Genomic DNA, 21,348 nt, shown 5'->3' with positions numbered 1-21,348 from the left:
ATAATTACTTTGATCTTGCAAGTCTTCCACTTGTAAAAGTGCAGGATACAGTCACATTGCTAAGAATAAAATATTTGGATATTTTACTTATTAACTGCACATGCAAGGTATCCAAGGAAGAATGGCAATTGTTTATTAAAGCAAGACTAAAAAAAAGTGTAAATTCATCGGACATGCAGGCTGATTTGAACCAAAAATGTGATGATCAAAAAGTTCAGGGATTGATTTTCTATCTTGAATTGCAACGTTGTAATGAGGTGACCAGTCACATGTTTAGTGATTAAACTAAACATAATGCACAATTTGCCCATTTATCTGCAGTCAGTCTGAATTAGCATGTTTTGAATAGGAGTTATGTCATACAGTAAACCCCTGCTATTCGCGGCATCTGTATTTGCAGATTTAATATAAATGAAACCTAAAAAAAATGTGAATTTTAAAGTGCCGTGAACATTTTCCGCCATAAAAAAAAACATTGGCGTGGCTAAAATTATCTTTCCCAGTCAAAACAGTGCTCAGTGGGTGGGGGGAGAGGGGTGACAAAATCGTGAGCGTGGATGTTTCTCACTAATCCTTGTTATGCGCTTGTCATGGAATGTTTCGTCGTTTGCTTTTAATTTATATGCTTATAAATTGAATAAATTTATCAATTTATAAATTGACATGCTTACAAAGTGATAAATCTACCATTTTGCAGTGTAAAACAGACTTTTTCGCGTATGTTAATGGAAGAAAGTGACTTTATTGTGGACAAGTTCTTCCTAACCCGCACAAAAATATGGCTATGAATAAAAAGGGAAATGTGAAAAGATCAAAGGTAATGACATTAGCGAATAAAATTGAATTATTAGATAAAATTTCTAATGGTGAAAGTGTCTCCTCAGTGGCAAAACATTATAAAATCAACGAGTCAACGGTACAATCAATCAAGAAATCGGAAGAAAAAATCTGCCGTAGTGTCCGTGAAAACATGCTAACTGCTTCAAAAATTTGCTCTGTAATTAGTGATGTTAAATTAGAAAAAATGGAAAAGGCTTTAAATCTGTGGATTGAAGATCGAACTCAAAATAAAATTCCGTTAAGTTCACTCATCATTCGTGAAAAGGTAAAACTCCTTTATCAACACTTTAGTGAAACTGGTGATAGCACTGGTGGGATACATTTTTTAGCTAGCAAAGGTACTGGTTTGAAAGATTTGTTTGAAATTTCTAATAAATATTACATTTAATATTAAATTGTTTCTTATTTTCATTTCGATGCCATATGCTTGCATTTCACTATGTACTGTCAATGTACATAGTCATATTATGAAGGTACATATAATACATACATATACAAAATTTTAGACTAGTTTTTCTTATATATTTCATACTTTGGAACGGAACCCCATTATTACTATGTGAGCCATAACTCAGTATTCGCAGCATTTCTCAGGAACGTAACCCCTGCGAATAGTGGGGGTTTACTGTATTTTAAAACGAGGGCTCGTAGCTATCCTGCGGGTGAAAATGACTCTCACCAATAGGTTCCTTCTTCTCTAGAAAAATGATCAAAAATATAATTCTATTTAGAGCAATATAACATGGAATGTTTGAAATTCATGAATCCAAAAGACCTGTCACCAGACACGATATAGCAGCATGGGCTTTTATTGAAATGCGTTGTATTTTCAAATTCAGTAAAATGCACTTTACCCACGGTCCAGAGAAACTGGAAATTAGTGTGCGCGTGGTGGCAGGTGAAAAGAGAAGTTTTGGGTGAAACTCAGATTAAGAATATTGACCAGGGTTACACCTGCACCCCCCTTGTGTTTGATGCTTTCTAATTCCATATACAGCAATACCCCGCATAGCACTGATAATTGGTACCGAAACTATTCCATGTTATGTGAAACCTTGTTGATTGAGGTATAATTATAATGAGTTTTAATTGAATGTGTACCAAAGAAACAGTTTATAAACAAATTATAATAAATTTATAAACAATCTGAACTTGATAGCGAATTAAAAGGATTTGAAATTAAAAAAAAAAAAAAAAATCAAAAATTTTATTAATAAAAAGGCAACATCACTAGAGATGAGAAAAAAGCTTTTAAAAAGCAGTTATTTATTTAGGTATTTCAATAATGAAGTCTGGTGAAGCCATCTCTTCTTTTTCTCGGCATACAAGTCTTTGTAGCATCAAATCCCATCTTGTAAATTTTGCCATATTTGATGCTACGTTCAACATTCGGATCTCCATTCGTAATCGCCCTGCAGGCCATGTCAATCCCCCCAAAAACTTTCTCCAGTTTTTCTGTTGAAAATTGTTTTGGTGGCACTTCAGTGTTATCCACTTCAGAATTGTTTTCCTCTTCTGCATATGCAATTTGCTCGTCAATTTCAAGGAGAGTTGCATCATATAAGTCGCATGTAAGTCAATGCAGTCATGTACATCGGTAGTGTCCAAAGTTTCAAATCCCAAGTGTTTTCCGACCTTCACAATGTCTTCGGCAATTATCTGAACTTGCGATTCAAAACCAGTGAAATCATTTACCAAATAGGGCAGTGATTGCAAGCCAAGATGCAGATATATTTTTGATCATATTTAAAGGGGTAAAAAATAAATTTTGAAAAACTATCATGTCTCGTCAGGATGGAATTAAGAATACTGAACACTGTTACATGTTGCAGCTGACTGCCTGAAAGGAGATAATGTCACATGTGCATGGTAGACAATACAGTTGGCACCTCAGCAAATATGTATCTAGGGTACGAAAATGCAGCATATATGAATAGTACCTGGCTAAGCTATTGAATGAGTTTTAATATGTACAGTAAATTTTTGACCTTAACTTAATTGAAAACTGTTATAGCGAAACCCGTGCTGTTTGAAGCCATGCTAAGCGGGATATTGCTGTACTGTGACCTTTATAAGCGACCACCTCTTCAATGAAGCCACCTTTATTACAAAACACCAATATTTCTTAGAACAGTTTTAAATAAGTGTTGTGCATTAAAATTATATTCTCTAAGGTGAATACAACTTTAATACACAGGACACTTATCTGACTTGATCACAACCATTACTTCTATTGTTTGGTGGCTGGTGTAAGATTTCTAGAAATCCAATTCTCTAAGTTGACCACCGTCTTACCTGTAACTGTTAATCCTGCTGTTTGGCGGCTGGTGTATTCCACAGATTTCTAGAATATGGTGTATTCTAGGAATCTGCAATTCTCTATGATGACCATTGTCTTACTTGATTCGACTCGTTAATCCTTTTGTTTGGAGGTCAGTGTTTTTCTGTTTCTACAAATCTGGAGTTTCTGAAGTAAATGTATAAATATCATTACCAAATAAGTATTTCATTCATTTATTTCTGATTTATCCATCTTCAAATATAGACGTGATATCAAAAAAAAGCAAAATTAAAATTTAATTTATAAATATGAGTTTTGAAAGTTATAGAAGATGCAGCAAAGGGTTTTTCAAAAAGATAATTAGCAGAAAAGTATGATTGTGGCAAATCATTAATTCAAAAAATTTTAGAATAAAAAAATAATATTAACAAAAAGTGGATTTGTAACACCATGAAAATATTCACTGAGACACAAATCAGCCATAAGGAAATGAATGAGTTAGCACTCTCCTGGCACTCATGCTCGAGGAATCCCACTTGGCTTAATCCAACACAAGAAAAAGCTTTGAATTTTGCAAAAGTTAAAAAATGGAAAAAAAAGCAATGGATGGATTAGTATTTTTGTAACAGAAATAATATTGTTTGGCAGATTCTGTGTGATGAAAGTGCATAAATGATGTGGAACAGTGGATTTCACATTTGCCATCTTTAACAAAAAATATGAACCCAAAGGTTAAACCATATTTTCATTGTATGTGGCACAAAACAAAATTTAATTCAACAACATCCTTTGGTAGGGTTTCCAGAAAAGGAAGGAGGGGTGGGAAATCCATAAGAACACATATCCATGAGTCTGGATATATCCATGTATTCATATATTTCACTGTTCCACATCATGTATCAATATACACTGAGTGATCACTGAATTATGACCACCTACCTAATACTTCGTAGGTCCTCCTTTTTCACTCAGTACAGCGGCTATCCGACGTGGCATTGATTCAACAAGGTGTTGTAAGCGTTCGGAGGTAGGGCCAACCAAGTTGTGTGTAATATGGTCAGCAATGCAGGTATGGAGGCGATTGGTGTATCCAGAGGCCTGACATGTTTTTCCATAGTGTCCCACAAGTCTATGGGAAGGATATCGGGGGATTTTGGAGGCCAAACGATATGCTGGAAGTCAGATCCGTGTTCCGCAAACCATCCCTGCACATCAAGTGCCCAATGGCTCAGCGCATTGTCATCTTGGAAGACACCATCACCATTCAAGAAAGAGTGTAACATATCGGGGTGCACACAGTCAGCAAGCAGTTGACGATAGCGGAGACCAGTGATACGTTGTTCCACATTCACCAGGGGTCCACGTTCCTGCCAGTGAAACATACCCACATCATACAACTGCCTTCAACCGGCCTCCACTTTTGATACCATGCATTAAATCAATAGCCTCAATGTTGTGGATGCCAAATCTGTACACGACCATCCACAGTGTGAGTAAATAGCGTGACTCATCCAACCAGCACATCTTCTTCCAATCTTCTAATGTCCAACTTCCATGCTCTTTGCACCAGGCGAGTCTTTTACGCCGATGAATCTTGGTTAGGAGAGGATGCCGTAGGGGTTGTCTGCTGGTATAGCCCATATGTGTGAGTGTGCGACACATAGTCATGGCAGATATTGTTCCGGGTTGGTCCATGTTGTATTGGGTAGTCAACTCTTGAACAGTGCTGTGCCTGTATGAGCCATTGGATCCAGCGCTCACCTCTAACTTCGACCTTTTGCTGACCTTTGCAGTTGTGCCGTCAGGTCGTGGTTTCACCATTCTGACGCGTCCTGGTACACTTTAACTACGGCGGCCCTCGAGCACCCCACCAGTTCAGCCGTTTGGGAAATTGAGGCACGAGCTTGTCAAGCACCCACATTCTGTCCTTTATCAGAGTTGGATAAATCCTTCCTTTTATCCATCACGCTCGGAATTTTACTACTACTGAACCACTGACATCTTATCTATGCTACGTATGTCAACTAACTGCACACTCTCGTACCCCATGTGGTCAATGGGTCGCATTCATTTTTCATAAGGGTGGTCATAATTCAGTGACCACTCAGTGTATATCTTTATGGATATATATCCATGTATCCATAAAAAATGTAAAAGTAACACATTTGCTTTCTGTACTAAAAATGTGTTCGAATCAGACATTTGCAAACAAATAACATTTAAAAATAACGTGCAGTATGTAAAAAGAAATGAGAAAACAGATGTGTTTGAACATGAAGGTGATCGCACATACATGACAAATGCTAATTTTCAATATATCTTATTTGCTTAGAGAATATAATGTTCCTTTGAGCTTTATTGATCATGTAGTTAGATTCAGAAATGTCTATTAATACAGAAGTTTGAACAAGTTACATAATGTACGCAGGACATTACACTTAGGGTGCTGTCGGGTTTTTTTCCTCATATCATTAATCGAATTCTTTTATTTTTTTTTTCATTGATTAATAATAGAACTGAAAAGTGAAAATCTCTTTATCAATTAATTACTAAGATTATGACTTCATAGACTACTTCAAACTCCACAGTTTTACATCCTTTCAAATCTGTTTAGTTTAATTGCAGCTGTGTATTTATTACTCTTTTCCCACACAATGTCTTTTTTCTTACTGTATACATGTATCTCTTAATGTGACACCACATTCTCGAGTCTTATATTACAAAATATGCGATGCATACACAGACTATCTAGAGCTAACAATACTCCATTAAAACTACATTTAATCTACGAATTTATTTATTTTATTACATACAAATTGCATGGAAAAAATAACTGCCAGATTTATATTTGCTTGATTTTAGTGAAATTTCAGAAGGCTCAACAAATATTTTAAAATGCTCAAATACGAAATGTCATAAAAATCTATCCACTGGGTGTGGGATTGTTATGTGGATAAACAGAAGGATGGAAAAATCATTTACATATACACATATATATTTATGTATACCAACAGCCTAAAAATATGAATGAAGGCAAAAAACAGCAACTATTGTTAGTGAAACTTATAGGTACTAGTATTAGACACAGCACAAAGAAGCCATTAGATTTTGCTGTACTTTTGTTCAGTGAAAAATAAAATAACGACAACAATAGCAAAATAAGAAATAATAAAATAAATCTATAAACAATAAGAATAAACAACCTATATGTTTCCACCCTCAATTATTCAGCCGATTTTTTTTTCCCCCCCCACCCAAGCCTCTACCTCAGAGGTAACATTCCAGTAATCAATGACACACCAGCTAAAATTTCTTACCATCCAGTCGAAATCTCTTTCACTGCAGTTCAAATTTATGGTTTCCGGTTCTGGAATCATAACAGTGAAAATTTTACCTTCATTCGTTTTGGTATCCCCTCTCAGACTTATAGACCTCAATGAAGTCCTGTCTAAAACAGCCTGGTTGTCAAGCTCAGTGGTTCACATATTCAAAAGTTATTCCTCATATGGATGTCTTTCTGCATATCTCACAAAGTGAACTCCTGTTTCTGTACCCTTCAAAGATCATCCGTCTTTTTTTTTTTTAGGTGGTCTCCATACCAGGACAGTAATCTGAGAATGACCTTATAATTGCCTTATATAGTAGAATAATGACCTACCTATTTCAACAAATAAAAATTTGATAAATCATCAACAGACATGGACCTTCATTTCCACCTGTCTACAGTGCTCAGAGAACTTCATATCTATCCACACTAACTACCGAATCCTTTTCTTCCTGTACTGGTTTTAATTCAACCTCACCACCATGCATGCAAGTTATTTTGTGGTTTTGTTAGTGATATGCAGGAATTTTACCAACAATGGAAAGATCGTTATCATGTTTGACATTTGGGGCAACTGTTAGGCAACAGTTTAGTTCTGCATAGACTACATAGCCTCATTTAAATGTGTTGAAATGCATGCAAAGAACAAAGTTAGTCAGGTGCACAAAAGAATGCTCCTACAAAAAATAACAAAAAAACCCCACTGAGTTCTGTGAATTGCAGGATCTCTAGAGTCCAACCAGAGTGAAGTGCTTAAAGCTGAAAATGAATTGAGTAAACTAAATGCCGTTGGCATTTTTATTATTTTTTGATGATACACACACCAGGAGCAAATTTAACTTGGAAAAGAACAGTTGCCAGTCAGATGTGTGGAAAATTGCTTTCAGCAAGAAATTGACTGTTGGACTAAACTTCAACCTGCCGTTGTAAAAGTGTAGGTTTTTTTTTTTTTTTTTTTTAATGGCTTATGTGTAAGCTTGCATCACAGTATCACTAATAGTACAATATTACTAATATTAACAGAGGGTACAAGAATCTTACTGTTTTGCCAGATCCAGTCTGAGCACAAGCCATGAGATCTCTTTTCTTAAGAATGATAGGTATTGCATACTTCTGTACTGGAGTTGGGCGAGTGTACTTTGATTTCTTGATGTTGCTATAAAGCAGTTCCCTAAAATTTGCTTCCTCAAAGGTCTGAATGTGTCGCGGAACATCACTGCCAGAAACATTAACCGGAATGGCATCATACTTATCGAAATTAATTCCTGTCGGTACTCCTTCAAAAAGAGTCTTTTCATCTTCTGTGATTTCTGGGGGTATATAAGGTGGAGCCCTTGGTTTACCTAAAGTGAGGTTAAAACAACAATATATCATAAAAGAACTGAAATTATTTAGTTTCTTCAATGATACTGAACTAAAGCAAAAAATTATATTTAAATGAAGTAACCTCAAATAAAACTAGTAATATAAATCCTTTAAAATTATTCTGTAAAGTAAGCAGATGTGGTAGTGGTGAGGCCCAAATCCTTAGCTGGTAATTTTTCAAGGGTAATTATGTTTCAGATTTCTTTCTTCAGATCTCCGCTGAGGCTAAAACTACATGTAGCAAATTTAATGTAAGGTTTTATAGTTGTAATATGCAAGATACATAAAAAAAAAAAAAAATCTGCTTTTTTTTGTCCGCAAATATTTGTGTAATGTTGAGAAAAATTTGAACTCTCGTTCAAAAACTTTTAATTAAAGTGGTAATTATTACGATCACACAGGGTAGGTGCATATTTATTTAAATAATGGTATCACTACTGAAGAAATTAGATTCGTTATAAGAATTTAATTTCTTCAGTAGTGAATGCCCTTGCTAGAGTTGCCATCTTTAAGACTACAGAAAAGATTGTGAGGGAAGAGAAAAAGAAATGCTGAGGGTTTCATGAAAACATTTTTTTTTTTAGATTACTATAAAAAATTATTTTCAGTGTTATTAAGAAAATTTCCACAAAACATTTGTGATAATTATAAGATTTCTAATTTGCAGTTTAGGACCTCATGAATGCCATAATTTAAAACATGGACTAGTAAATGAAAGAGCACATTTTCGTCTATCACAGTGTGCAGAAATAAAAACTATAGTATATTCTGAAGAATGCCAATGCCAGAAATCTTATTCGATGCTTGCTTGATATAGTCTGCAAACTGACTGCAAATTTCCTGATGTCCATTTATAATAAAATATAATTCCACATATATTTTAACCATCTATTGTACAACTAGACTATTTCATATAAAAAATCGAAATACGCTTAAAGGATTGTGGTAAATCGATTTTGTGATCTTTCTTATTTTGAAAGAAGCTCATATCTATCTTATAAAACGTTGTTGGTTTGGGTCACTGTGGTACATGATACAAGTATTAAATCGTTTAAGTTATATACCATTTCAAAAAGCATATAACGTAACACAGCTGCCTCAAAATAGAATGGAAATGATTTTTTCTCATTCATCATTCTACAACCTAGATAAATTATAATGAAACCACGGTGTGAACACGGCATACTTAAACTCAAAGACTCAAAGTCTAATCCATGGTTTAAGTTTGACCATGCAACTTTCAGACTGGACAATATTGGAACAACTGTATTAAGCAGGTAATTGACTTTTTCTCTAAAAATCATTTTGCCTTTCTCCTACTACATCTCTTTCCCACACCATACTACTGTTTAATTATTGTCATTTAATATTAATTCAGTCCAAACATCTCTCTCTCTCTCTCACCATGGACTCCACAAGGTGTGGCAGGGTATCCTGTGGTAGTGCTATATACACTGGTGTTTAAAGAAAGTGCATTGCCTAGGAATTTCACATTTCTAATCCTTTTTTGCAATGGTATATCACATTAATGAATAGCATCACAAACAGAAATATAAACAAATAATATTTATTAATAGTTAAGGCAAAGTTAAGTAATATTTGACAGGTGCTCTCAAAATATTCCAAAATGAGCACTTGCAACCTTTATACAACAGTTTTGGTAAACTATGGCTGACATCTTATCAGAAGACCTCAATTTTCTTCAGTTTATCATTTTAAATGAAAAACAAAATGAAAAGTTCACCAGGTGCAAACTAATATTTAGATGAACAGCAGCACACCGTCAATGCATTGATAAGGTCAATTTCTGAAGATAATCAACTGATAGTTCGTGGTTCCAAACATGAATTTATGGCTTCCTGAAGTTCACAAAGGGTCTTTGGTTTCTTTCTGGCAACTGCAGATTCCACAGGATGCCAACAGTTCTGTATAGGATTCAGGGCCGGGCTGTTTCCTGGCCAGCTAAGAGTTGTGATGGACCGTTCTTCCAACCATTTTTTCACCTGAAACAAATGTAAACACATTACTTTCGAACCTCTAATGCAGAAATGAAGCCAACGTAACTGCAGAGTGCTTACTTACACGTTTCGCCCAATGACAAGGAGCAGAGTCGTTCTGAAAGATGCAATTACTTGGCAGGTTGAAATGATCTCCAATGGTTGGCAGCAATTTGCCTTCCAACATAGCCAAGTATCCATTGGCATTTACGGAACCTTTTATAAACTGCAGGTGACCTACTCTACGATACAAAATGCACCCCCATATCATTTGGCTGGTAGGGAATTTCACTGTAGATACCATAGTCTGATGGTATTCTTCACCACGTTTATGGCAAATCGTTTGTCTCCCATCAGAGCAATGCAGGTTGAATTTCTTTCATCCGAGAAAATAACTGACTTCCACTGCTCAAGGGTCCATTTCACATGCTCCTTACACCAAATTAATTGGGCCTTTTTCATTTTTTGTGTGAGGAGGGGCTTCTTCTTAGGACGACAAGCTACAAATCCATTTTTGAAGAGACATCTTCCGACTGTTACTACACTTGCTACCACTCCTGTATGTTCTTCCGATTCTCTTTTCAGCTCAGACGAAGAAACTTTACGGTTTTTAAGGCATAAGCGCTTCTTCAAAACGTGATCCTATTTTGGTGTAGACTTGTTTGCATCTGGTTCCTTTTCTTGAGTTTGGAAAAAAATCTACTCACTATTGACTGATTACAAGACACTCTATAAGCAATACGTCGGGAAGAACATCCTTCCTCACGTAAAGCAGCAATAGCACTCCTTTGTGGTGTCAACTGCATGTAACTTGCCTTCCTGACACAAGCAAGGAATGACTGCAACTCTTGCAGAATGTGCTTATATAGTTGAAAGTAACAGTAAATCAATATTACATCATCACCTAGGCGTGTCAATCTTATCTGATGCAATCTGTAAGAAATATTGCCATAAACTTATGTTATTCGAATGACAATTACAATTTTAAGGGGTGATGCACTTTCTTTGAACACCGGTATATATGTTGCACCGTGTCCAGCAATGCTTGCACATTGTCAGGTTGATGTTTTCAGCATCGAATGTTCCTTTCCAGTAGGTCCCAAACATACTCAATTGGGATGAGTTGGTTGATTGGTCATGGGAGAACGGAGAATTCATTGTCATATTCCTGAAACCAGTTAATCGCCTACCAGGCCTTGCACTTTGTCTTGTTGATGGATATGAGAGTTGTCTCGGTACACTGCGTGAAAAAAGGAAAAATTTGCACTAATCGATTAGTGCATATCATCGGCATGCTGATTCATGTTAATCGACCCAGAGTATGCCACAAAAACAGTTCTCAAACCATAACACCACAATTACTAGCCCAAACACAGAGTGAAACAGGTGTTGTGACCTGGTGTGGCAGGTCACAACACCTGTCACTGGACCAGCATGGCAGGTTATGGCCCATTTCCCTCAGCATAAATTGTTGAGGAGGCTTCCATCCTGTAGTGGTAAGGGCTGCATTTTTTTTTTTTTTTTTATTCAAGAAGTTGAAGTTGTTTGTGAAGGGCAATGTTTCTCAAACTGAAAGGTGAAATGCAATGACAGGTGCTATCATCAGCAAAACTGTGGATAGGATTACTCGTCAATGGAAGATGGTAATTGATATAAATGAGGAAAAGATTAGGATAAAGACCCGAACCTTTGGGAACACCAGCATTAGTGGAAAAGTTAGCCATCTACCATCACACGCAGTTAGAGGTCACAGGAAAAACTAAAACAGCTATTACAAAACACAGTTGGCAAACCATAAGATGGAAGCTTATTTGGAAGACCTTTAGGCCAAACACAACCAAAGGCCATTGAAATGTAAAGATTTCAATGATTTTGATTTTCACCAAAATTTCCACTGAATTTTTCCATAGATGGGTAACATAAGCCAGAATATTACCAGTGGATAGACACTGACGGAATCCATACTGGTGATCATTGATCAGATGGAAGGTTTCTAGATATTTTAAGAGTCGGCAGTTAATTGATTTGTCCATTAGTTTAAAAAGAGTAAAAGTAAGTGGAATGGGACATACGTGGCATGAACGTACCCAGCTCCTTAACATAATGTGGCAACAAAACTTAAAAGTAATGAACAAAGCAGTATCAGGATCATGCTCTCCCTTGCTAAAACTAATACGGGCAACTCTCGATTTACGAACATTCACCATAACGAATGTCACAATTCATTCAAACTTTCTTAAAGTCGCCAATAGATAGAGTTTATAACATGAAATGCCAAATGTATAGTGAACATAATTGTAAGAAAATTATTATATGATAATTATACTGAACTGTACTTGGTTAATAAAACTAGGTTAATAAATCTAGCCAGTAAATAAACTTTGGTTTACACATTACGTTGTGTAGAATGTTTTCTCGTGGAAGAAAATGGCTGCAGCTTTTAAATCAATTTCTGAGGGGCTGGCAATCTCTGCAGAAGACTATGCAAATATGGAAAGAATTGCAAAAGTGAAAAGGCATTTATGAATGTCTAGCATACTACAGTGAGATTTTTGAAGGAAAAAAGAAACTAACTGTGCAACCTTCTATAAAATCATATTTTAAAAAAGTAGAAACAATTCATCAGATGCCCTTCCATCTACCTCATCTGCACCTAGTGTCACTGTTGTAAATAGTGAACTCTGATGAAGATATTGACGAATAAAAGTTGAATACATATGTACAGTACATATATTATGTTAGTACTCATTTTCTTTATTTCTATTTTGTAACTATGTTTTTAATTAAAATTAACAAGTAAGATATCTTGTTTTTTTTTATTCTTTTCTTATTTCACATTATGTATCGTATACGATAAACCATAACACATATGTACATTATAATAAAACATATTGTATAGACCATTCGAAATTTAGTGCAAGGTTTTAATGCTTTAAAATGGCTGCTATTGTAAAACCATGTACTAAACTTCGAATGGTCTATACAATATATTTTATTATAATGTGTGTGTTATGGTTTATCGTATAAGATACATAATTGAGTATACAGGCAACTCTCGGTTTACGAACGAGTTCCATTCCAAGATATTGTTCATTATGTTTTGTTTGTTAAAACAAAACATAATGAACAATATCTTGGAATGGAACTCGTTCGTAAACCGAGAGTTGCCTGTGTACTCAATTTATGTTGATAACCTGTTTATGCTGAAAACTAGCATTTTTTTTTTTTTTTTTTTTTTTGCAAACTAAGTCATCAGATGTAGTTCTGTTTTGCTAACAATGACTTCTCAATTCTCACTCAACTGTTTCTCTTAATCATATGGGCTTGTGCAATTTTCATTTTGAAAGAGTAAAAGAAAGACATTTTGGTTTAGATAAAACTATATTATTCTATATTTTTATACTTAGCCTATTGTGATTTACTACCCAAGACCCAGGAAAAATCAAATTTAAAAATCTTCATGTTTGGACTTTGTTCTTGTGTTTTTTTTTTTTTTTTTTTTTTGGTAGTTGTTGGTGCATCGGCTTCTGTGGCCATAATGCACCTACCAAAGTTTTTGCAGTACTTTGATCCAAGCCCGAGGCGGGATTCAAACCCGCGAACTTTGGGTTGCCAGGCAGGCACTTTACCCACTCGGCCCTTTGTTCTTGTATAAAAGGAATAAATAAAACATAGTAATTAATGATACTGTGATTAAGTAGCACTATAAAATCTAACCATCTGGCCCTGTGCGTGTGTCTTCGTTTGGACAATCTTTTAACATGTGCCCATCTTCACCACAACGGAAACAACCACCTTTTCTTTCTTTTCTTTCACCTGATAAGAGAAAGAAACCATGATTAACTATTCTAATTACACTAAAAATTTAGGACAAAATTTAAACTGAGAAATATGAATCCTGCCTTCAAAATCAGCTATATCATTACTATTTCACAATCCAATCCAATCACAAGTTATGTACTATGTTAATTCTCATACTAGCCACCACACAACAGCCATTTTAACAATGTTAATTTGCCTGTTCCTATTCAAATGATCTTTAAATGACATTAAAAAAGTTATAGGGCAGCAAGCATCTTTCTAAGTGTAAAGAGGAGGTTTTTTTGCATGAAACAGGCACTGTTAACTGCAAACAACAGACATCAGCCACATTTATAGAGAAAAGATAACTTAGTTGTATTTGAGCTAAATAAGTAGATGACAACCAAATCTATGAGATAAGCAAACTGTTGTGAAACCCTTCAGTGAAAAATGTGCAATATAACCTGCATTATTGAAAAGTGATCAGTAATGACATACAGATAAGCAAAATAATATATTTTTCCTATTTTATTTAAACTGTTCTGACATATTTATACATCACAGTCTCAAAGATAAAGTTGTCTTGATCTTGTAACTGTTTGTGTGGCCTGTTTAACTGAAGAGTTGTATTTGGAGTTTTAAATATTGGCATAAAAATTAAAAGGAATGAGCAAAATTGTTTATTAAAGTCATAAGAGAGGAATGTGATAAAGGCTTTCTGCATGTGAGAATAATCTGTTTAGAATTATCTTGCTTAGATTGTTCAGGACTATTTGCACCAGATGCATTTTGATGGGCAGTTGCAACTACACTACTATGTAAATCATCATCTATGTGTTACAATAAAGATTCTTTGTTCTTCTTCATACGGTGATGATCACCACAGGATGAGGAAATCACTTTACCTCACTGTTAGGAAAGTTGGACTGGAGAAAGTCAAGTTGCAAAGATGGGAAGTCAAAGAGCTCCAAGTGATTGGTGGAGTTGGGAGAACGGTAGAGACAACAGATGAATTTGACACAATGAGATAAGGAGATTTTAAGCCAGAGAAGATCGAAGAGAGGAGATTCCAAATTACCAAGTCTCTGACAGCGAATATCGGTACAGACATATGCACAAGTACCACCTTTGAGGTGAAAGAAATCATAAAGCGAATAATTTGGGCAACTAAGACGAGCAGGCTTCTTTTTTTTTTTTTTTTTTTTTTTGGTAATTGTTGGCGCATCGGCTTCTGTGGCCATAATGCACCTCCCAAGGTTTTTGCAGTACTTTGATCCAAGCCCGAGGCGGGATTCAAACCCATGACCTTTGGGTTGCTAGGCAGGCACTTTACCCACCCGGCTAGCCCAGTCGGCAAGATGAGCAGTAGTTGAATAACCAATAAATGAGATTCTGTCAGAAAAAGTACATGGGGCTCGGCAGACTGCAAGTGGAAATGGACATCGTTGAGATTAGAACTGAGACCATGTATATTTGAAATGAACAAGGAAGTGCTTGGGAGGTTTAGATGTTTTCGCAGATAAGTTTGCTCTATTAGTTTGACAATTCATGGTGTATTCAATAGTAAAAAAAAAGTGGGAGACATGCTGTATGAAATAATGAAATTTTTGGATATGGCATACATATGGTAAGAATATACCCAGATCCTTGATATAATGTGGCCTTGACAATCCTCCATTATAAGACAATCTGACTTACTGGCCCACCATTTTTTTTTTTTTTTTTTTTTTACAGTTGTTCACTGTACTCAGTGTCATAATTGTATAAACTGTAGTAAATTACTGACGAAGAGATTTCAATTACAATTAGCAGGAATTTTAGCAGATGACATCAAAAAGAATGTTTTCATCTAACCTATCAAAATAGTCAGCCATCGAGTCATTTGAAAAACACTATACTTTAGTTCTTTAAAAAAAAAAAAAAAATTATAATTTTTTTAAAATTCCTTTTCTAAACTTCATTTTATCCTTTCAGTTTTTGATATTAGAATGCATATAAAATGTTAATCCTGGAGCTTGAGATTTCGATCTAAAACCAGTTTTATTTGTCCAGGCTTACCTCTAATATTAAAAAAAAAAAAAAAAAAAAAAAACCTAGCTTATTTATAAAAGGTTTTAAATTCTCTGAAAACTTTATTCAACAAGAAATTAAATAATGGCTTTATTTTTCATAATATCACAATAGATAGATATGGCCAATAATTCAAGATTAACAACATTAAGTTATCAAAATAACACAAATTAAAATAACCATTAGAGTCACTTCTATTGTTAGAATTTGGACAGTCTCTTGCCATGTGCCCATCTTGTCCACATTTAAAGCAACCATTCCTTTTATCAACTCCAGACTTGGTGCAGTCACGAGAGAGATGACCTTCTTGTCCACACTTGAAACATGCTTCAAAGAGAGAAAAAGTAATATCAGTTGATCAGAAAACTACCATTAGGCAGTTGCATTGTCAAAATGTTAAATTCATACAAAATAATAAAAATATACGTAACTCTAGAATGGGGCCAGTGGCATTTATTTTGCCAGCAATACAAACACTGTTTTATGAAACCCTATCATTGATTTGCTGTTTTCGTTTTTCAGAACTTGCTGTCAATGGTTTCAGCTCTCTTTGCATGGCAAGGAAATGAAGAATAATCAAGCATTTCACTGCATAGATGCATACAGTGCCTTGCTTATTGTTCTTTGCAGTGAGATATACTTGTAATGCATACATACATCCTGACACTTGTCAAGAAAAACATTTAACATCACCAACAGGCTATTTTTCTCTACCAGAACACATTCTCGTATCTATCATTATGCATGCGGAAATAAGAACAGAAAATTAATCAAGCGTTTAACTACATAAATGCGTGCAATGTCTTACTTGTTGCAGCTCAGATGCTTGGTTGGATTGGATATTTTACTGGTGCAGCAGCTTCTATGGCTATAATGCACCAAACTTATGATTTATGGCTTATTCAATGTACAGCTCAGATGCATACAGCCATTAAAAAAAAAAAAAAAAAAAAAAAAGAGGAAAAAAAAAGAGTTTACCCTTCATCATTACAAATTTGATATAAGGTAAAAAATAACTATGTCAAGGTGCTCCACACACTGTACAGATCATTTCAACCAATACAGAAAACGTTGCCATAGCTTACCAAAGCTGCAAATTTTCCAACATCAGTCAGAGTGTAATTACAGTAACTGCCATAAATTTCAAAAGCATTTATGTAAATTTTACAATATGAAGATGGTCACTTTGCTCCACAATCATTCCCTAGATTGTGAGCTTTGTAGTTATATTTGCTTACTGAGGAAAAGTTGCCTCCATCTATGCCAAAGAAGTGGCCACAAAGTTTCTTGGACATCACATTCTAAGCCTTAAGCTTTGTTTTAAAAATAAGTACAGACTGAACAGCAGTAACTCCCAGTCACAATTAGGAGCAACCAGTGAGAAAGTATCGCAGTGTTCTGATTACCAATGAACTATCCAAACATAAAAGTGTAAGTTTGTTAACCATCAGTACAGTCTTGTACCACTTTTGAAGCTGAAGTTCACATTTTGGTGGAGTTGAGATTAAAGGTCATAAAGTGCCTTGGCAGTAGTTACAATGTTGTATAATGTGACATTGAGATTTTCATAAGAGTTGCCTGAGCCCACTAATTTTGGCAGTTGTGATATAGATATTCTAATTGGCAATAAATAATGTCAACCAACTGGATTTTCAATTAGAATTTTTTATGCATAACACAACATCAGCTGTTGTCTCCTAAAGGAAAGCAGTGGGTCACGTGCTTCATCATATAAGATACAGATTGGAAAGTGAAAGGCTCCTAATATGACAGAAAGCACAGTTGTGAATAGAACCATTGTAGAATGTTGGTTTTGGTGAGTCAGACTGATGTTCCTTAGTCAAGTCTGAACCAAACCAGAGTTAGGTGTAACTGAAATATCTTAGATGCTCAACCGTTGGTTCACTTAGGATCTGAGGGTCTGGGGAAGGGAAGCTTCCCATTCCTTTCTATTCCAGTCACAAAGAAACCTGAAACAGATAATAGCAGCACTGCAAACACACAGCAAAAAATGCACCTGACTGCTCTTTTGCGTCGCACAACAACAAACGTGGTCAGTTGTTTTATAGACACTATTAAGTGTAGTTCTGAATTTGGTGATTTAAAAATATTTTAAAAAATTTTTTTAAGTGTTCATGGGTCCAAAGTGAAATAGAAGTGCTGGTGCTGATAGTTGTAGTAATAAAAGACAGTATTAGTTTAGAAACTTTTTGAAGAAAAAAAAGGAAACTGCAATTTTCTTTTAAAATATTTTTAGAAAGTGGAAAACCCAGCTGTTTCTTCATTATAAGATACCCTTCCATCTACCTTGTGTCCCTTATGTGGAAAATATTGAACCTCTGATGAAGATATTGGCGAGTAAAAGTTGAATACATATGTACATTAAATATGTGTTAGTACTCATTTTCTTTGTTTCTATTTTGTAACTCTTATGTTTTTTTTATTAAAATTAACAAGTACAATCTTGTTTTTTATTCTTTTCTTATTTTGTTTTATGTTACATATTGTATACAATAAACCATAATACATATATACATTATAATAAAACGTTTATATATACCATTTGATGTTTAGTACATGGTTTTAATGCTTTAAAATGGCTGCTAAAGTATACGATACATATTGTAAAGCTCAGGAATGCAAGATACATATAACGAACAAAACATATAATGAACAGCATCTTGAAACAAAACTCATTCGTAAACAGAGAGTTGCCTGTATGGGCATTGTCAATTGTTAGCAGCAATTTTTACATTCTGAAGGCTACTGGTTTATTAAATGGTCAGATTCCAACGTCTCTATGCCATATTATAGCACTGATGAGAATTCTTTTGGTGACCACTTTAAAATGGTTTGATGGAGTGAGACTCCTGTGTTTTGGGACATGAAAATGAGAAAATGGAGGATCCCACAGCCATGATTTAATAGCAAACCAACCTTAGCAATGAGCAGTGACTAGTCTAATTTGGTGGTTGTTAGCACTAATTCTCGATGACCTCCTTCAGTTGAGAATAATATACACTAAGTGATCACTGAATTATGACCACCTACCAAACAGTTCATAGGTCTTCCTTTTGCCCTCAGTACAGCAGCTATCTGACGTGGCATTGATCCAACAAGATGTCAAAAGCATTCAGGAGGTAAGGCCAACCAAGCTGTGTGTAATGTGGCTAGCAATACAGGTATGGAGGTGATTGGTGTATCTGCCTGATATGCCTTTCCATAGTATCCCACAAGTGCTCTATGGGATTGATATGGAGGGGGGGGGGGGGTTCAGAGGCCAATTGATATGTTGGGAGTCAGAACTGTGTTCCTACAACCATTCCTGCACATCAAGTGCTCAATGGCTCAGCGCATCGTCAATTGGAAGACACCATTGCCATTCGGGGAAAAAGTGTAACATAGCAGGGTGCAAACAGTCAGCAAGCAGTTGACGATAGTGGAGACCAGTGATATGTTGTTCCACATGCACCAGGGGTCCAAGTCCCTGCCAGTGAAACATGCACCACACCATACAACTGCTGGCACCGTCCTGCACTTTTGATACCACGTATGATGGATGAAGAGCCTCATATTGCTGACCCCAAATCTGTACATGACCATCCACGGTGTGGAGTAAATAATGACTCATCCAACCAGCACACCTTATTCCAGTCTTCTAACATCCAACTTGCATGCTCTTTGCACCAAGCGAGTCTTTTAAGGCGATGAACATTGGTTAGGAGAGGATGCCATAGGAGTCGTCTGCTGGTATAGCCCATACGTGCGAATGTGTAACATGCCAGATACTGTTCAGGGTTGGCCCGTTGTATTGGTTAGTTAACTCTTCAACAGTACTGCGCCTGTACGAGTCATCGGATCTGGCACTCACCTCTAACATCAGCCTTTCGCTGACCTTTGTAGTTTTGCCACCGGGTCGTTGTTTGACCATTTTGACGCAGTCCTGGTACACTTTAACAATGGAAGCTCTCAAACACCCCACCAGTTCAGCCATTTGGGAAATTTAGGCACCAGCTCGTCGAGCTCCCACAATCTGTCCTTATCAAAGTCCGATAAATTCTTCCTTTTATGCATCACGCTTGGAAGTTTACTATCTACTGAACCACTAACACCTTATTTATGCTACATAGGTTGACTAACCGTGGTCAACGGGTCGCATTCAGTTTTCATAGGGGTAGTCATAATTCAGTGATCACTAAGTGTATAAAAAATTCTATAATGTTCCCAGTACAGGAAGTCTATAACTTCATTAGATATACATTACCTGAAATAGGTGCGCACTAGCTTTTCTTTAAAAAAAAATTTTTTTTTAATTATAAATTATTTTCTAAATAACTGTAAGTGTACACATTAAGAAAATAATACAAATTCAAGATTTTGACATTTCCAATTCATTAACCCTTATACTCTTTACCCCTTATACACTACTGCATTCAAGTGGGTTGGGAAGAACTAAAACTGTTCCTTTGTAACACGTATTTCTACACAAATTAGCTACACAACTAATCAAGCATCTGCTTAATGTACAGTGTAACAACTGCAAAACTGTACATTAAATAAAAGCAACTTATTTGACTGTCCTCCTTTAGACTGTAAGGGTATGAACACATAAAAAGGTTGACAAACTGCTATGATAAGTGCTGGAAACCTGTGTGCACTAATCTGTTTATTGACTACGGAAATAGAAAGCAAATTGGTCAATACCTTTTGTCAGCACCAAGGAACCCAGATAGCACAATAATGCTACAAAATATGCAAGTCCTAATGTGAAATGAAAACAGTACATGTCTTCAAGTCCAATTTGTAACACAAGGAATTAATTCACGTTTTTTTTTTGTTTTGTTTTTTCCTCTCAAGTAAATATGGGGAAAATAAAGTGTATACTCTCTAAATTCCAGTAGACAAAATTATGGTGAATGTCATCATTTAATGAATTAAAAGCACAAGAATGTTTTTCAATATTTTAGAATGAGTACAGAAACTGCCAATTATATATAAACAGAGGTACTACTTACACGTAAAATGCAGGTGGCCCTCTTTCCAGGAACCAACACCTTTGATCAGCTTAAATGAATCATTTAAGTTAATGATAGTGCACATATTAACAGTGTTCCTAGACTCATCATTGCTGTTTGTGTTATCCTGCCTCTTACTGTAATGAATTTCAGTTTAAGCATGCTGGTTGTCAGCAGTTGAAACAGTGGGTATTGCGTTGTTGCTGTGCACTGATTGGAGAAATGAAATGACAACGTAGCAGATGGGCAGAAATGAAATGTTTCTATATAGCACAAGTCTTTTCACTGATACTTTTTGCTGTGTTAAGTCAGTGTTTTCATTAATCAATGATGTCTTTTTAAAAAATAATTAGAAGTTTTTAAAATTTCACAACCCTACTTGTTTGTACATACCACTCAATGCACACATTTGTAATGACTTCAAGTGATGGAAGTTCTCTGAATTGACAACAGATGCTAGTCTGTTGTCAATTCTGAGATGCTAGTCAAGTGCTTTCTTTGTGTGTCCATAGCCAGTGAGCAGATTAACATGTATTCCTAATATGGACACTAGACTCTGGTCAACCTGTGGTCTATGTGTAAGCACCCTAAGCAGTAAACACTGTTGGAGGAAAGACGTTACTTGGACGTAATAAAATAAATACAGGCAGCTCC

General features: G+C 35.6%; 1 protein-coding gene across 1 annotated transcript in view; it reads right to left on the bottom strand.

Annotated features, from left to right (window-relative positions):
- The window catches only part of vas (ATP-dependent RNA helicase vasa), a 200,891-nt gene that overhangs the window by 64,354 nt on the left and 115,189 nt on the right, over window positions 1–21,348 (bottom strand). The window contains exons 9-11 of the mRNA XM_090371104.1: window positions 15,860–16,006; window positions 13,526–13,624; window positions 7,488–7,789 (exon numbers count right to left, since the gene is read on the bottom strand). Coding sequence (XP_090227230.1) covers window positions 7,488–7,789; window positions 13,526–13,624; window positions 15,860–16,006 — 548 coding nt within the window. The remainder of the gene's footprint in view (window positions 1–7,487; window positions 7,790–13,525; window positions 13,625–15,859; window positions 16,007–21,348) is intronic.

This window comes from Mastigoproctus giganteus, chromosome 4, assembly GCF_048544385.1.
Source record: "Mastigoproctus giganteus isolate SK-2022 chromosome 4, ASM4854438v1, whole genome shotgun sequence".
NCBI classification, from domain to species: Eukaryota; Metazoa; Arthropoda; class Arachnida; order Uropygi; family Thelyphonidae; genus Mastigoproctus; species Mastigoproctus giganteus.
Note: the sequence above shows the minus strand (reverse complement) of the source record. Positions and strands in the feature narration are given on the sequence as shown.